Source organism: Sebastes umbrosus, chromosome 2 (genome assembly GCF_015220745.1).
Source record: "Sebastes umbrosus isolate fSebUmb1 chromosome 2, fSebUmb1.pri, whole genome shotgun sequence".
NCBI lineage: Eukaryota > Metazoa > Chordata > Actinopteri > Perciformes > Sebastidae > Sebastes > Sebastes umbrosus.
The window spans coordinates 22,661,408-22,676,461 of record NC_051270.1 but is presented as its reverse complement, the minus strand read 5'-3'; the positions used below and the strand labels follow the sequence as shown (position 1 = coordinate 22,676,461).

The window sequence follows — 15,054 nt, the reverse complement described above, 5'->3', positions numbered from 1 at the left end:
CTGGACACACCTTTGTTAGAAAAAGAGAGCAGCCTTTTTCAATTATACTTCAATAATTTCACCATAGTGCACTTGAGTTAATGGTTGAGGACAGGAATAAAGACATTTGCTCAAAATCTGAACACAACTAATAAGTACATGAATCATATTTTGAAATGTTTGAAAAAACAAGTTTCTGTCATGAAATCAGTATAATTCAGATCTGACAGCAGTACTACAGCAGTTTTGTCTTCATTTACCATTCAGTGTGAAATACATCAGGCCTCTTGGTTGTGCTCATAGTGTTCAACACATTATTTAACTGACCTGACCGTTTATTGCCAAGCTTTTTCTCTACAGTGTCTCTGACTTTCTGGAGTAAAGTGCATAATTTTCACAAAAGAAGAAACTACATGTTAGGTTCAAATGGAATAATCAGTTCATACAGCACATTGCTAAGAATATTCTCATTTCACCATATATTTACACTTGGACTGTATGACTGTCTGAAAATATGTTTAAGACACAAACTCCACAGTATGTAGTAGCCACTGTGACATTAAGTCAGTAAAAAAGAAGGTGCAACCAGCTGTTGGGTGCTCAGCCCAGTGGAATGTGTATTGAGTTTGAGCAACAGGTTGTCGAGTTTGGTTCAGGATTCTTCTGCAATGATGCGAGATCGACATGTCGCCCGCAGCTTAGTCAAGGTTGCCATGGAGAGACTTCCTGGTTCAGTGAAGATTTTCTAGGAAAGGCAAGAAACACCAGGATTATAGGATTAAAGACAGTTAATAACAAGGGACATCTGCTTTAAACGGATTGGTCTTTCCTCCAGTGAATGACACTCTCAATAACTAGCAGTGATGGGATACCTCCCTTTTCTTTTACCTGCATGAAAGAGTGGCATTCATCAACAATTGGTCCACGAGTGATCTGCTTGAAGTTTTGGCAGACGTCCGGCAGTGACTGGGCCTGTTGAATCAGAGCCTGGTTGTGGTGAATCAGTGTCAGAGCTACACGGAACAGGATTTTAGAGCCCTCGTAGAACAGGCAATCCCAAATCCTCAGGACTGTCTGCAGAGAAACAACAACAAAGAGTTAAATCCCACCAGAGAACACATGCACAGCGATGCACAATATGAAGCTTAACCTGCAGTTTGAACAAACATCTGAACTGCAGGCAAACGCAGCAGTTGTAGTGCAAAAAAAGATGAGTAACCAACCGTGATAGACAACATTAGAAACTCTCCAAAACATCAATAACCAGTTGTAGTGAGTTGTATAGTATGAAGAGTCACATCAAAGCGCCACTAGCTAGCCTAGGTAAACTACGGAAAATGTATACATACTCTTGGTCATCATGGAGTTGTTAGATTTTAATGACTTGCTGTATTTGCAACATGGCGGACTCCGTGAAGAGGACCCGCTCGATCGCCCGATATGAAGGGCTCATTCTATGGTAACGAAAACACAACGATTCTTATTTTCAGGTGATTATACACTAATGAAAACATAGTTATGAATATTGTATTCCGTTTCTGCTAATAGCTCCCCCGAAATGTTACACACTGTTCCTTTAAAATCAGAAATTTGCAACTTAGGTGCTGTGCTCAAGTGGAGAAGAGGAAAAACTCGGACACTGCAGCAGCATCCCTGAATCAATCTTGGGATTGGAGATTAGTGAGGAATCATGTCCTTGTTGCTGCAGTAATAACTCCTACAGGCTGGCCGCAGTGTCTGTGTGAGAGGCTGGAATGTTGAGAGAATACCATGAACATCTGCAAGTGTTACGCCCTCCTAGTGAATCTCCATGTGTATTTGGAGAACATAACAGTCCACACCCGTCCCCCAGGCCAACAGAGGGAGTGAGCAACAACAAGGACTGTTTACATGGTGGGGTTGGCCATTCCACATTGGAAGAAAAGGAGGAATAAAACGCTTATTTTTTTACATGTACATCTGAATTCACTAAAAGTAGCGCTGGAATAAAGCACGTGGTTTTAGTGAACAGTGTTTTTGAACAGTGTGCTGTGACAGAGATTTGATAGTTTTAGAGATTAAAAGCACATCTTAACAACAAAACATTAGAGTTTAGTATAATTTTACGGTTTCATACATGCATTGTATAAAGTTCTGAATGCCAATGACCAGAATTTGTCTCTGACTTGCCTCTCACAGTCTGTCATCAAGCTTTTCTAAACTTTTGTATAAAGCAATTTTGACTCAGGATACAAGGTATAACAAATAAATTGCAGTGACAATGGCAGGATCCTGTCCGCACTATGAAACACACACAGATACACTCACTTCTACTGGCAAGACGTCTATGTAGAGACAGATGAACCATCGGGAGACCACCAGGGTCCACATGACATTATGATCCGTCATGGTCTGCCAGACTCCGGGGATTTTAACTTTCACCAGTTCCCCTAACACCTCCTGGTCCATCTTCAGCCCCAGCATGGCTGGACTGTAGTAGTCTGTAACCACACACGCACACACACATCACTGCGAGATAGACATCGCTCTTATTTAAAAGGGACAGTGTATAGGATTTGGCGACATCGAGTGGTGTGGTTGCAGAATGCAACCAACTAAGTACCCCTCCGCTCACTCCCTTTCCAAGACTGCGGTATAACGTTAGCCACAGAGTGCAAAACTGTGGTAACGCCGCAGTTTTACAAAACCGTGGTAACGCCACCGTTTCACAAGTGTGTCAGAGAACTACGGTGGCCTTCAGGTCACGTAAAAACATGAATGGCTCTCTAGAGCCAGTGTTTGGTTTGTCCGTTCTGGGCTACTGTAGAAACATGGCGGAGCATCATGGCGGACTCTGTGAAGAGGACCTGCTCCCTATGTAGATATGAAGGACTCATTCTTAGCTGACGAAAACACAACGATTCTTAGTTTCAGATATACTAATGAAAACATAGTTATGAATATTATATTCCATTTCTCTTAACAGATCCCCCAAAATCGTACACACTGTTCCTTTAACTGCAAAACGATATAAACAAATTGATTTTTGTAAAACAAAAACAGCATAAATGGAAAACATGTGTGCGCGCGCACACACACACACACACACACACACACACACACACACACACACACACACACACACACACACACACACACACACACACACACACACACACACACACACACACACACACACACACACACACACACACACACACACACACACACACACACACACACACACACACACACACACACACACACACACCATGAGACCAGAATGATGAAAAAATTAATGTACACACACCTGGTAAAATTCTGCCGAGTAGAGCATCCATCAGCCAGAAGGACTTTTCTTCTTCTTTTGTGATGATAAGTAGATACCCAGCTATGAAGTTCATCCCCTGAAGACAAAAGAGACTCAGTTCACATAAATCATGTCTGAGCAGGTTTTATTAGAGACTCTAGGGCTCTTTAATAAAGCATCCAGGGGAGAGAGCAGTAAGTGTTCACTGGACATGAAACAAGGACACAAAAACAAAACAATCAAAGTATGATTACAGTTGGAGGGGTTCTTGTTATACTTCATAAGTGATGTAACCATAAACACAGCCCTGCTGCCTGTTTGAATTGCAAACCAGACTGCATATGCTCTGGTGAATGAAATTTGCCTTTCAAATGCTAATGATTAACATAGGCTATACTGACACAAACGGCCTTTCTTTGGACACATACGTGTTGAATAATTGTGCGGTCACTAATATAAAAACACGTCACAGAATGATGATGATCCCACAAACTCAAATTTACATTGTCTACTTAATTTGTTTATGTTTGTCCCATAATCCACACTGATAATGGACCTAATCCTTCACTGCTAACTTAAGTCATACTGCACTTGACGTCTTTGTCACACATGTAGGAAGGTGTAAGAATGGTATTATGCAAAAAACATTTTAGGCTGAATCTAGGCAGTAATATTACCTGACAGTAGCCCACGTCTTGGTTGTGGTGGCCATAAGCCACCAGCACATTGTACAGAGCGTCCTGCACACACGGGTTGGATGTCTTGCGGAACTCGACGTTGTCTGGAAATGTTCGGTTCAAGTCTGAAAGAAAAAGACCACACAGAAACTCGTATTTAGTGCTGTGTGTTTGTGTGTTTACGGGTGCATGAGAGCATGTTAGTTTAAAAGAAGAAGAAAGACAGAGTCTGCTAATACAACTAAAATTGTTACATCAGTCTTGGATTCAAATTATTTCTAAATGCAAACTCAAATAGCTAAATAACCTTTATATGTGTTGTTATTTTTTTTGGCAGCAAATGTAACACTGCTGGTAAAGCTAGGAAAACGTCTTTATGTATGTTGTGTTATTTTGTTGTATATTTTACCATTTCCCACACACACAGCTAGCTCAAATACATTAGGCTAACTGTAATACTAAATTAAATACTAAATTAAGGGCCCGTGGGTGGAGCAGATTTCTGGTCTTACTTTGTAAATTGACCCGGTAAGGGTAAAGTATTGTTTACCTCGCAATCTCAGAGGCGGGGGATAAAATGATTGTGGCCGTGATAACTTTCTAGAGTCCTTGGTGATATTATTATAAACTACTGTGCAGGGTTTTAGCATATAACACGCCTTCCCACTAATGGATCTATTACTCAAACTGGGCTTCCCGGATTTTTTTTTTTTATCTCACACACTCTTTTAACACAGCGCCGTTTTCTGTCTGAATGCCCAGTCAGTATCTCACACAAGGAAACATCAACAGGGTAGCTGGTCTGGTTGAAGAACAAAGCCACGCATATGTCACACTGAACACTAAAACATATTCTGTAAGGGCTCTGAAACACCAAACTGTTGGGCATCAGTGTTCCCTGTGTGGCTGACTGTTGGCTGTGGCTGTTGCAGTGTGTCTGGCACTGTTGGCTATAGTCAGCATTAATCAGCAACCGTTCAGCCGAATCAGCATACTGACTGGATCAGCCTCAGAGGCAGTCAGAGAGAAAGAATGCTCTGACTGGGTATTCAAACGAAATCTATTATTTTACTCATTTAGACCACATGATGACAATGCCAGCGCAAAACAGAACTTTGCACGCAATAATGAGACTTTTAATCAAATTCACTTTGGTGTGAAAATAATTGGCTAATTTGTTTCGTATGTTCGTGATGATTAGAAACAGTTATATCCTCTGATCAAGAGTCAGATAGAGGTTCAAGAGCAACTTGAAGATCTAAGGTGATGCACTGAGACTTTGCTAGGGATGGTTCTGTGAGGTTCTGGCTTGGTGTGCGTCAGTTTTAAGGAGGTCTGAGTGGTCATATAGGTGAATGAGAAACTGTTCATAGCCTGACCAGTGCGGATGGTCTCCACCAGTTTGGGGTCGTGCTGGGCTCCGAGCAGGGACTGGTAGTATCCTGGGTTCTTCTCTAGCTGGTCTTGAGCCCCGCTGGCTGCCATCCAGATCAGAGCACGGTGCTCATTGGGAATCCCCTTGCGTACGTAACGCTTTACTGAAGGAGAGGGGGAACATTTAAGTTTAGTTCAGTTTTATTGCGTGCACTTACTCTGTGAGGATACTGGCATGTTAAGTTTTCACACTCACATTTTACATTCTTCTGCACCTTGCTTTTGCCCTTCAGTAGTTTGGACCACTTGATGGATCGTCGGGTGAGCACAACTAGATACTCAGACATGAGCTCCTGATAGGACTCATAATCAAAGTCCTTTGAGCGCTGAAAGCCATACGGATCCACGGTGGGCCTAAAAGCAGAGTTAGAAACTGTTAACTCTAATGAGACACATCAAAGAATGAAAGATTGTTTGTTTCAGTATATCGCAATCATCATCAGAATTACCAAGCATTCACATCATAGCATTTTCAACCTCAAACAAATTCATTTAAACAAAATCAGGGGGACCTGTCCAAGTGCCCATATGTATGTATGCTGGTGTGTGTATTATTTATGTACTTTTACTTGAGTACTGTCATGTTATTTATTGTATTTGAGGAGTGACTGATAATTTCATTATAATAAATTTCAAATATGTGTTTTATAATTTTTCTTGGTGTCATAAACTTAATGTAAAAAAAAATCCTGCCTTTGGTAAAACAGTTACTGTCATTAATTAGTCCAGTATCATTTAACTGCTAGTGCCTTGTCATCCACACTTACTTAGCACCTTGCTCAAGCATAACTAGATTGAATAAAGCCATTACAACACAAAAGACAGACTAATGGTCACATTTTGTTAATGTATTCTTATATAGCACGTGTAGCTACATTACCTACATCTACAATATGGTTCTAGATTAAAAAAAAGAAAAAGTTGTGGGTGTAGGTGGCTCAACCTAATGCCTTAGGTAACACGATAATCTTCCTGCAGCTTAACCCTTTCACAAGAGCAAAGTCATCCCTGTGGAAGAAATGCACCTACAGACCAGCAATGTGGTCGGCTACTACATCTGTTTTGAACATGTTCAAGCACAACAGACTAATACTGTATATACTACACACAGCTCAGGCTCCAACTAGTGTGGCTCTGCAAATACTGGGTGAAAATAAAGGTATCATTATGCAAACGTTATGTTCCTCACCTGAGAATGACTTTGTTGTCAAAACAAAAGCAAGGGCACACATTAGATGTATCCGTGCGGAGTGTGTGAATGTGGCACCTTATTTCAGGTGTTGGATTGGCTTATCGGTCACTGTTTGTTTGAACTGTGCAACAGCCCCCATTCTCTTTATAAAAATATATAACGAAAAAGTATATTGCAGAAATGAGTGTCGATTTCAAACATCTACAAAAAAGCCAAAATGCTTTAGGCTATGTTTATATGTAGATAAGTGCAATTCCACTAAAGTCCAATAAACACACTCCATTGCCAGTTTATTAGGTACACCTAGATAAAACTATGGTAGTCGAATACAACCGCCCTGCAATAAAGCTTGGCTTCATAAAGGCTATAAAGTTCAGTTTTGTTGCAACTGTTAAAGAGAGATTTTGATTGAACTTTATGGTAATTTTGAAGGCGGTAGTTCCTACTTTTTAATTTAACTTCATATGGAGTGTACAAAATATTAGAAACACCTCTACAACCCAATAGAACAACAAACAGCAGCTGAAAGTACCATAGAGTTGAATCAACACCTCTCTAAAAACAACTTTCACCAAAACTATTGTAATCTTCTTGAAGGCAGGATTTATTATGAGGCTGTTGTATCAGATTGCATTCAGCTATGTGTACTAAATAACCTGGCAACAGATTGTATTTTATTTATATATATATATATATATATGACTCTCCTACAGAAAGTAATGTTATAGTAACGTTACTCTAATCAGATTATTAGTCAACTGAACACATTTATTAAACAGACCTATGAAATGCAGTGCCCGTCTAGACTAGTAACGTTATATGTGAAATTGTATGGGAGAAAACAGTTATAGCGATTTGTTAAAGGTCCCATATTATGCTAATTTTCAGGTTCATACTTGTATTTTGTGTTTCTACTAGAACATGTTTACATGCTGTAATGTTCAAAAAACAACTTTATTTTCCTCATACTGTCAGCCTGAATATCCCTGTATTTACCCTCTGTCTGAAAAGCTCCATTTTAGCGCATTTTGCCGGAATTGCAACGGAATTGCAACAGAATTGCGTTGCTAGGCAACAGCTTGGGTCCATGTGTACTTCCTGTCAGCTGATGACATTCACATACACTGCAACCAGGAAATAAACTGGGACACATTTAGAATGTTCACGTTTAAAATTATGTCAAGTGTCTAAATATTGTATATTTGTGACATCACGAATGGGCAGAAATCCTGACAGCTTGTTTCAAATGCAGAGTTTCTGAATACGGGCTGCGTGTATTTCCCTGTGGATTGAGTGTTTTGATACTTTCACAGTATTTATAGAGGACTTAAACCTGCTTTTTAATAAAGAAACATGAAAATCTCCCTTTTTTATAATATGGGACCTTTAAAATACCCCACGTGTCGCTTTGTACTCGCGAGCTAGTTCGTTAATAGCCGTTAGTTTTAAGCCACAACTTGAGTAACGGTTTAAAGTAACGTTTGTTACGTTACTGCGTCCATTTTTCCACAAATTGAGGACTACAATAATGAACTGCTTCTGTATTCACTTCACCAGGTGAGTTATCGATCTCCCAAAACCAATCATATCTGATTTTAACCGTTTTAGCAGGCTGAGATTGATAACCGGTAAAGCCCAACGTTGTTGCTATCGTTACCTGTACATGTCTCCGTCCGTCGCCTTGTTCCTCTTCTCCATTACCTCTTCTGCTCCAGAGATATATCCTCAGAATCTGTGCTAGAGTTTCACCATGTATCCAGCGGGTTGTTTTCTCCAACAACAACAACAACAACAAAATATAACGCGAAAAAAAACAATTAAAAAGTTTACAAACAGCCACGAATGTCGAAGTTGAGGTAAGTTAACGTCAACGGTCACGTTAACGTTCACTTGTAGCGTCAACGGTCACTTGTAGCGTCAACGGTCACTTGTAGACTTAACTTTTCTCCATGTTTGCGGACAGATGAGACAAGACGATGTTTTTTCCATCATTTTTTTCTATCCCCGAAAGAGAAAAGCCGTGAAAAGCATTCTTACGCTTTTCCCCCAAATCAAGTGCTTGCTTTTAGCTCGACCCCTCAGGTATTTGTATCGACCCGCCGGTGTTGAAGCCGTGTAGAGAGCGGAGTTAGTCTGGAGTTTTATCTTCATCCACATGCACCTGCTGCTTGCTCCAACTAACCGGCCTGTAGCTCTAATCTGTAGCTCTGATAACAACATCCACACAGCAACGACTACATGAATGCAACCCGATGTAGTCCAGATCCGAGTCTCCTCCACTCTTCTTCTTGTCCCGGACAAACTAGCTCTACTCCATGGGGAAGATTGAGGACTCGTGACGTCGCTCCAGGACAGACACGTCAATCAGACCTGATGCTGCTTTCGAGTGATTCCCGGAATATCCCACTTCACCGCTCTCAGGGAGAGACGCATTCAAGGCCTCTGGTTCAATATAAAGTGGAGCTGAGAGGTGAGCATCAGAGTGAGTGTTTTTATAGTTTCCCCCCCCCGCCCTTTTATCAAGGTTGTTTTCATATATGCAATTTACAGTTCATAATTACAATAGTTTATAAACCAATTTTTTAAAGTAGTTGAGCTTATAGACGAACTCATTAAGTACACTAGAGAAAACAACTTCAACATTCAAAATTTAAATAAAATTAAGAAAATAAATAATAATAATAATAATAATAATAATAATAATAATAATAATAATAAAAAAAGAAAGAATATAATTAAAATCAAGAAAATAAATAATAATAATAATATTAATAATAATAAAAAGAAAGAATATAATTAAAATTAAGAAAATAAATAATAATAATAATAATAATAATAATAATAATACAAATAATAATAATAAAAATAAAGAACAGGCTAAAAAACACACAAAATAATACAAAAATAAGAGTAATAATAATAAATTAAATTAACAAATAAGTTAATAGAAAATAAAAGGGGGGGAGCGCAAATATACAGTAATATCATTTACATGCATATGCATCCTTCTTCACGTCAGGTCAGCTCCAAGCATACGTATATGTGCATGCCTGTTAACCCATCTAGCTATATTTTTCTCCAGATTGAGTGTTTTTTCTTTGCTATTATAAGTAAACGCCCTTTTTTTACATTACTGTGTAGCCTATAATGGTCTGTAATACACTTACTTGTATTCGTATATTTCCTATAAACACATAGCAATTACTGATTTGCACTAAGCAATTGCATTTTTAAAAAAAAGTAACAAAAAATAGGCATCATAACATTTTACAAAAACATTTATTTGCCATATAAAATGATCACGTTATACTACGTAACTATCACATCTGTAACTCCCTGATAAAAAAAAAAAATCCTAGGGTGTTAGTATGTCCGATGACACTTAAAGGCAGCAAACATGCTAGGTAACCGCGCCCTCTGCGCAGCCACGTAGCACAGGTAGATACAGGTAGATAATACAGGCCTCTGTTCACATGCTGGCCAGCGGTGCTCCAGATATACTCAAACATAATCTGCTGCATTCAGAGCTCCCACAGGCCTTGAAAATCATAAGAAGTTTGCAGATATGTACAGAGACCATCTGAAATACTGTCTTCAACTATATTACAAATTTACATTACTATTTTATATTCACTCCTGTTTGTATTTAAGCCCTATATTTTAACTGCACTATTTTATGCCTTAGATTATCATTTTGCTTTTACTTTTATTGTGTGATTTCCCCTTTTATACATATATTATGAGCATTGTTGAAGGAACCTGAGACCAAAGATTGTCATTGTTAATGACTGCTTTGCTGGAATTGACAAATGACAAGTTAAGAACCTTGAACCTTGAGATTTAAAAATATATATATATATAATAATAAGGCCTTGGGTTTATGAAAATGAATTGATGAACTCATCAGAGTAACTCATCTCTTTCTGTCCCAGCATCAGCACAGCTTCACATCCATATAGGGAAACATTTCATGAATGTATGATTTTTTTTAATGAGCTAATATTATTTAAAAAATACATAGACTATATTGAAATGAGTTGCAGTCTTACACAAGTAAGAATGAAAACTTATTGGATTTTTTTCATTTCCATAAACACCATAAATATCCCATATAATTCAGTGTGTGGAGATGGGTGGAGATGTTTTAACCACTGTTAACCGGATGTTTGTAGAAAGTCACGCTTAACCCAATTAAATTAGTTAAAATTATATTTAAGCATTTCTGCCATACATGCACACAGCCACTCAATAGCAACACCATACTCCTCATCACCACTGCTGCATATCAGGATAAGCCTTGGGATGGACAGATGATGGATCATGTAGGCCTCAATCTCTTATCCTCTTGTGAAAATACCGGAGTAAATCCAGATACAGACACATGTTTCAGCAGTAGTGTAATCCTGCTGGTGGGCGGGCACCGGTTTGATCTGTGAACAGGATGAGCTTCCAACCACTGACATGTTTGGCTCTGCTGTGTGCAACCATTCATCTGTTCTGGGCAATTGTCACTGTGTCCTCTTTAGATTTGATTGAAGATCATGAAAAAAGGCTTTGTGACCTAAATGACCATGTATTTGTCCAGTTCCTCACTAAGTAATCAATATATACAGCAGCCAGTTTGTATAAAAAATTGTATTAAAAATTGTCCTCACAAATTTGAGTTCAATCCATGGTTTGCAAATCTACTAAAATGTACTATATTCAACTGTGACAATAATGAATATATTAGGCAGCATTCATTTTGCATGTAATATTGTTGGAAACGATACAGCATACAGTTAAACTTGAGCAGCGTGCACCTGACAGTGAAATACATTTAATTTATATTGACTTAAATTATAATTCACCTTCAAAATGTAAAGCTGTTTACAGTCAAACTCATCTTCTAGTCATCATATGTTGTTATGCAGTGTGCTCTACTTGTTTATGCTCCACTTTATGCAGCTTACCGTTAACAGTGTTCATACCATGAGAAACAGTTATTTCAAGTGTTGCAAGTAGAAAAGATGACGACACAGATTTTTGTACAGAACACAAAAAAAAAACAGTGGTCAAGTTGGCGGTACTGTTTGCAACAATTCATCCTTGATAAAGTCTTGACCAGCCTGTGCAACTGTTCATTTGGAGGTGTGGCAGTTTCTGTTAAAACAAGACACAAACCAACGTAACAACTTGTCTTTCAGTGAATTTAATAAAAAGGCATACATTAATAACTAAAACATCTGCAGATGGACTCACGAGCACAGCCACCTGTTGTGGACTGTGGCAAGTGAGCCCCGAATACAAAGAGTAGTATTTATACATTTAAAGCATAACACGAAGATAAGTGCAAAGAAGAAAAGAAGAGAAGGATCGAAAGTGTATCAATGCGTCAGCACACAGCAGACACCAGAGCATCACAAGACATAACAAGTATTTCAGCAATCTGTTGTTTGCAGTTACAGAGATCTAAAATGTCAGGTCATTGTCCTATGGTGACAAAGTTGAACATGTGAGGCCCTGAGATTATCTAAAGGTACAGTGTTAAACTGCAGATATGAAAATTGCCATTACAGAGGTTATCAGTGCTCTATTACAAAATATTGAAGTGGACTATCAGTGATCTTTTATTCTCATCCTTATACATTACATTATACAGTCATTTTATGAATCTCTATGTAAATACACTTCAGATGAAGAATAATCTTTGAATCAACAATGTTGTGATAAATATGCACAAGATAAGTGTTTGCAATGGGTTTAGCCTATTGTGGCTCATTATTTGTTCTATAGCTTATGGATGAAAAACACCAGTTTTACTTGTTGCTTCTGTCACGGCTCTGGCCTTGACTCCAGTAGTTTTCCAGTGTTCCGCTTCCCCTGGGTCTCCCCCTCCCCTGCCTGTCTGTATGGGTGTGGCAGGGGCGCGGCTTCCTCATCAGGCACTTGGTCTCACTCTCCACTCTGCACTCTGCACCTGTCAACAATCACCTAATCAACCCACAGTACAAGAACACCAGCTTTCCTGCCAGTCCTCGCCAGATTGTTCTGCCTACCAGTTGGTATTCTCTCGGCCGCTCTGTACTATAATTACCAGAGTAATTCTTGTGTTTCCTAGTGCTTGTCATATTTAACATTGTGTTCTCCTGTCTTCTGGATTCCAGTGCCAGCCTCCCATCGAGCCAACCTCACACCGCCGCAGCTCATTCCTCCAGCTACTCCACCCTGCTCAACAGCCTGCCTGTTCCCTGCCTTCTCCAGCGCCCTCACCACCTTTATTATAATAAATCCACCTGACTTTCAACCACCATCCAGCTGTGTCTGTGTCTGCTTCTGGGTCCTAAACCAAAGCCCTCACAGCTTCCACATGCTTTTTTGTAGCTGTAACTTTGTTTTAACTGTGTATTGTTGCTGATGTATGAATGTACATTAATATTACGGCTGTCAATCAATTAAAATAGTTAATTGTGATTAATCACATATTAATCACACATTTTTTATCTGTTCGAAATGTACCTTAAAGGCAGATTTTCAAGTATTTAATACTCTTATCAACATGGGAGTGGACAAATATGCTTGATTCATGCAAATGTATGTATACATTTATTATTGGAAATCAATTAACAACAAAAAACAATGACAAATATTGTCCAGAAACTGCATTTAGCATAAAAAAATATGCTTATTGCTTGCAAGCTGATATGCTTGCAAATTTCCCCACTGCGGGACTAATAAAGGAATATCGTATCTTATTTTAGGAATATCTTAAATCATACCACGGCAAACTCAAGCCCAACAGGCAACAACAGCTGTCAGTGTTTCAGTGTGCTGTTGTTGAGTATAACTTGCCCAAAACTGCATGTGATCATCATAAAGTGGGCATGTCTGTAAAGGGGAGACTCGTGGGTACATATAGAACCTATTTTCATTCACATATGTTGAGGTCAGAGGTCAAGGGGCGCTCTTGAAAATGGCCATGCCAGTTTTTCCTCGCCAAAATTTAGCGTAACTTTGTAGCATTATTTAGCCTCCTTCATGACAAGCTAGTATGAGATGGTTGGTACCAATGGATTCCTTAGGTTTTCTATTTTCATAAGATGCCAGTATCGTCACTCTAGCATTAACTTTGACAGCCCTAATTAATATGCATTGTGAGCATTGTATGCATCGAGTGACTGAAATCTTGATTTGAATTCCTTGTACAGTGTCTGTGAAAGGAAACAGTTCTGAGTTTGTGCATTGCTGTTGGTTCAACCTAGAAATTAAAGGTGTCAGTAAATCGTATTATTTTAGGTTTATATTTTTGTTTGACTGAAGGTTCCCCGTAGTTGATTGTTCTGTACTTTGGTCTCTGTTTTGGATTGTCTCTCTCAGGTTGAATCTTTGGTATTGTTACAGCAGACGTCTTGTTGTTGTCTTCAGATGCAGCCTTATTGTCTTCAGAAAGTCTAAAGCTTTGTGGCACACTAGCATCTTTTATGTCCACTGGTGTTACCTCTTCTCTTCCCTCCCCGGCTTTTTCATGTGATTTACCCTGTGTTGGTTGCTTTTCTCTTGTTATAAGGGTTTGTGCCTTCATGTTATCAGGAGGACATAGGTTAACTCCCACTGTCGCCGCTTCAGCGTTAAAAGCAGGCTTGGATTTTACTTCTTCTCTTCCCTCCCTGTCTTTTTCATGTGTTTTACCCACTTTTGGTTGCTTTTCTGTTGTTATAAGGGTTTGTGCCTTCATGTTATCAGGTGGACATAGGTTAATTCCCATTATCGCCAATCCAGTGTTCAAAGCAGGCTTAGATTTTACTTCTTCTCTCCCCTCCCTGTCTTTTTCATGTGATTTATCCTGTGTGGGTTTCTTTTTTGTTGTTATAAGAATTTGTGCCTTCATGTTATCAGGAGGACATAGGTTAACTCCCACTGTCGCCGTTTCAGTGTTAAAAGCAGGCTTTGATTTTACTTCTTCTCTCCCCTCCCCGGCTTTTTCATGTGATTTACCCTGTGTTGGTTTCTTTTTCGTTGTTATAAGACTTTGTGCCTTCATGTTATCAGGAGGACATAGGTTAACTCCCACTGTCGCCGCTTCAGCGTTAAAAGCAAGCTTTGATTTTCCTTCTTCTCTTCCCTCCCTGTCTTTTTCATGTGATTTATCTTGTGTTGGTTTATTTTTTCTTGTTATAAGGGTTTGTGCCTTCATGTTATCAGGAGGACATAGGTTAATTCCCACTGTCGCCGCTTCAGTGTTAAAAGCAGGCTTTGATTTTACTTCTTCTCTTCCCTCCCTGTCTTTTTCATGTGTTTTACCCACTTTTGGTTGCTTTTCTTTTGTTATAATGGTTTGTGCCTTCATGTTATCAGGAGGGCATAGGTTAATTCCTACTGTTGCCAATCCAGTGTAAAAAGATGGCTTTGATTTTCCTTCTTCTCTTCCCTCCCCAGCTTTTTCATGTGATTTATCTTGTGTTGGTTTCTTTTTTGTTGTTATAAGACTTTGTGCCTTCATGTTA

General features: G+C 39.0%; 1 protein-coding gene and 1 long non-coding RNA gene across 3 annotated transcripts; one reads left to right on the top strand and one right to left on the bottom strand.

The window, feature by feature from the left end:
• Positions 1–183: 183 nt before the first annotated feature.
• On the bottom strand, positions 184–8,887 carry grtp1a (growth hormone regulated TBC protein 1a). 2 transcript variants are annotated; one of them, XM_037754782.1, is made up of 9 exons: positions 8,513–8,887; positions 8,229–8,375; positions 5,576–5,733; positions 5,325–5,483; positions 3,946–4,070; positions 3,269–3,365; positions 2,287–2,459; positions 868–1,053; positions 184–724 (listed from the first exon to the last, which is right to left on the bottom strand). In XM_037754782.1, the coding sequence occupies exons 2-9, from the start codon at positions 8,267–8,269 to the stop codon at positions 632–634; spliced, it is 1,032 nt and encodes a 343-aa protein (XP_037610710.1). In that variant the 5' UTR covers positions 8,270–8,375; positions 8,513–8,887; the 3' UTR covers positions 184–631. The 2 variants fall into 2 exon arrangements, with proteins under 2 accessions (XP_037610710.1, XP_037610700.1); XM_037754772.1 differs by having other exon boundaries at positions 8,229–8,887.
• Positions 8,888–9,445: 558 nt separating this feature from the next.
• LOC119479334 lies at positions 9,446–12,820 on the top strand. The gene is made up of 3 exons (XR_005204663.1): positions 9,446–11,701; positions 12,132–12,615; positions 12,718–12,820. It is a non-coding gene; the product is annotated as an uncharacterized LOC119479334 (long non-coding RNA).
• Positions 12,821–15,054: the final 2,234 nt, after the last annotated feature.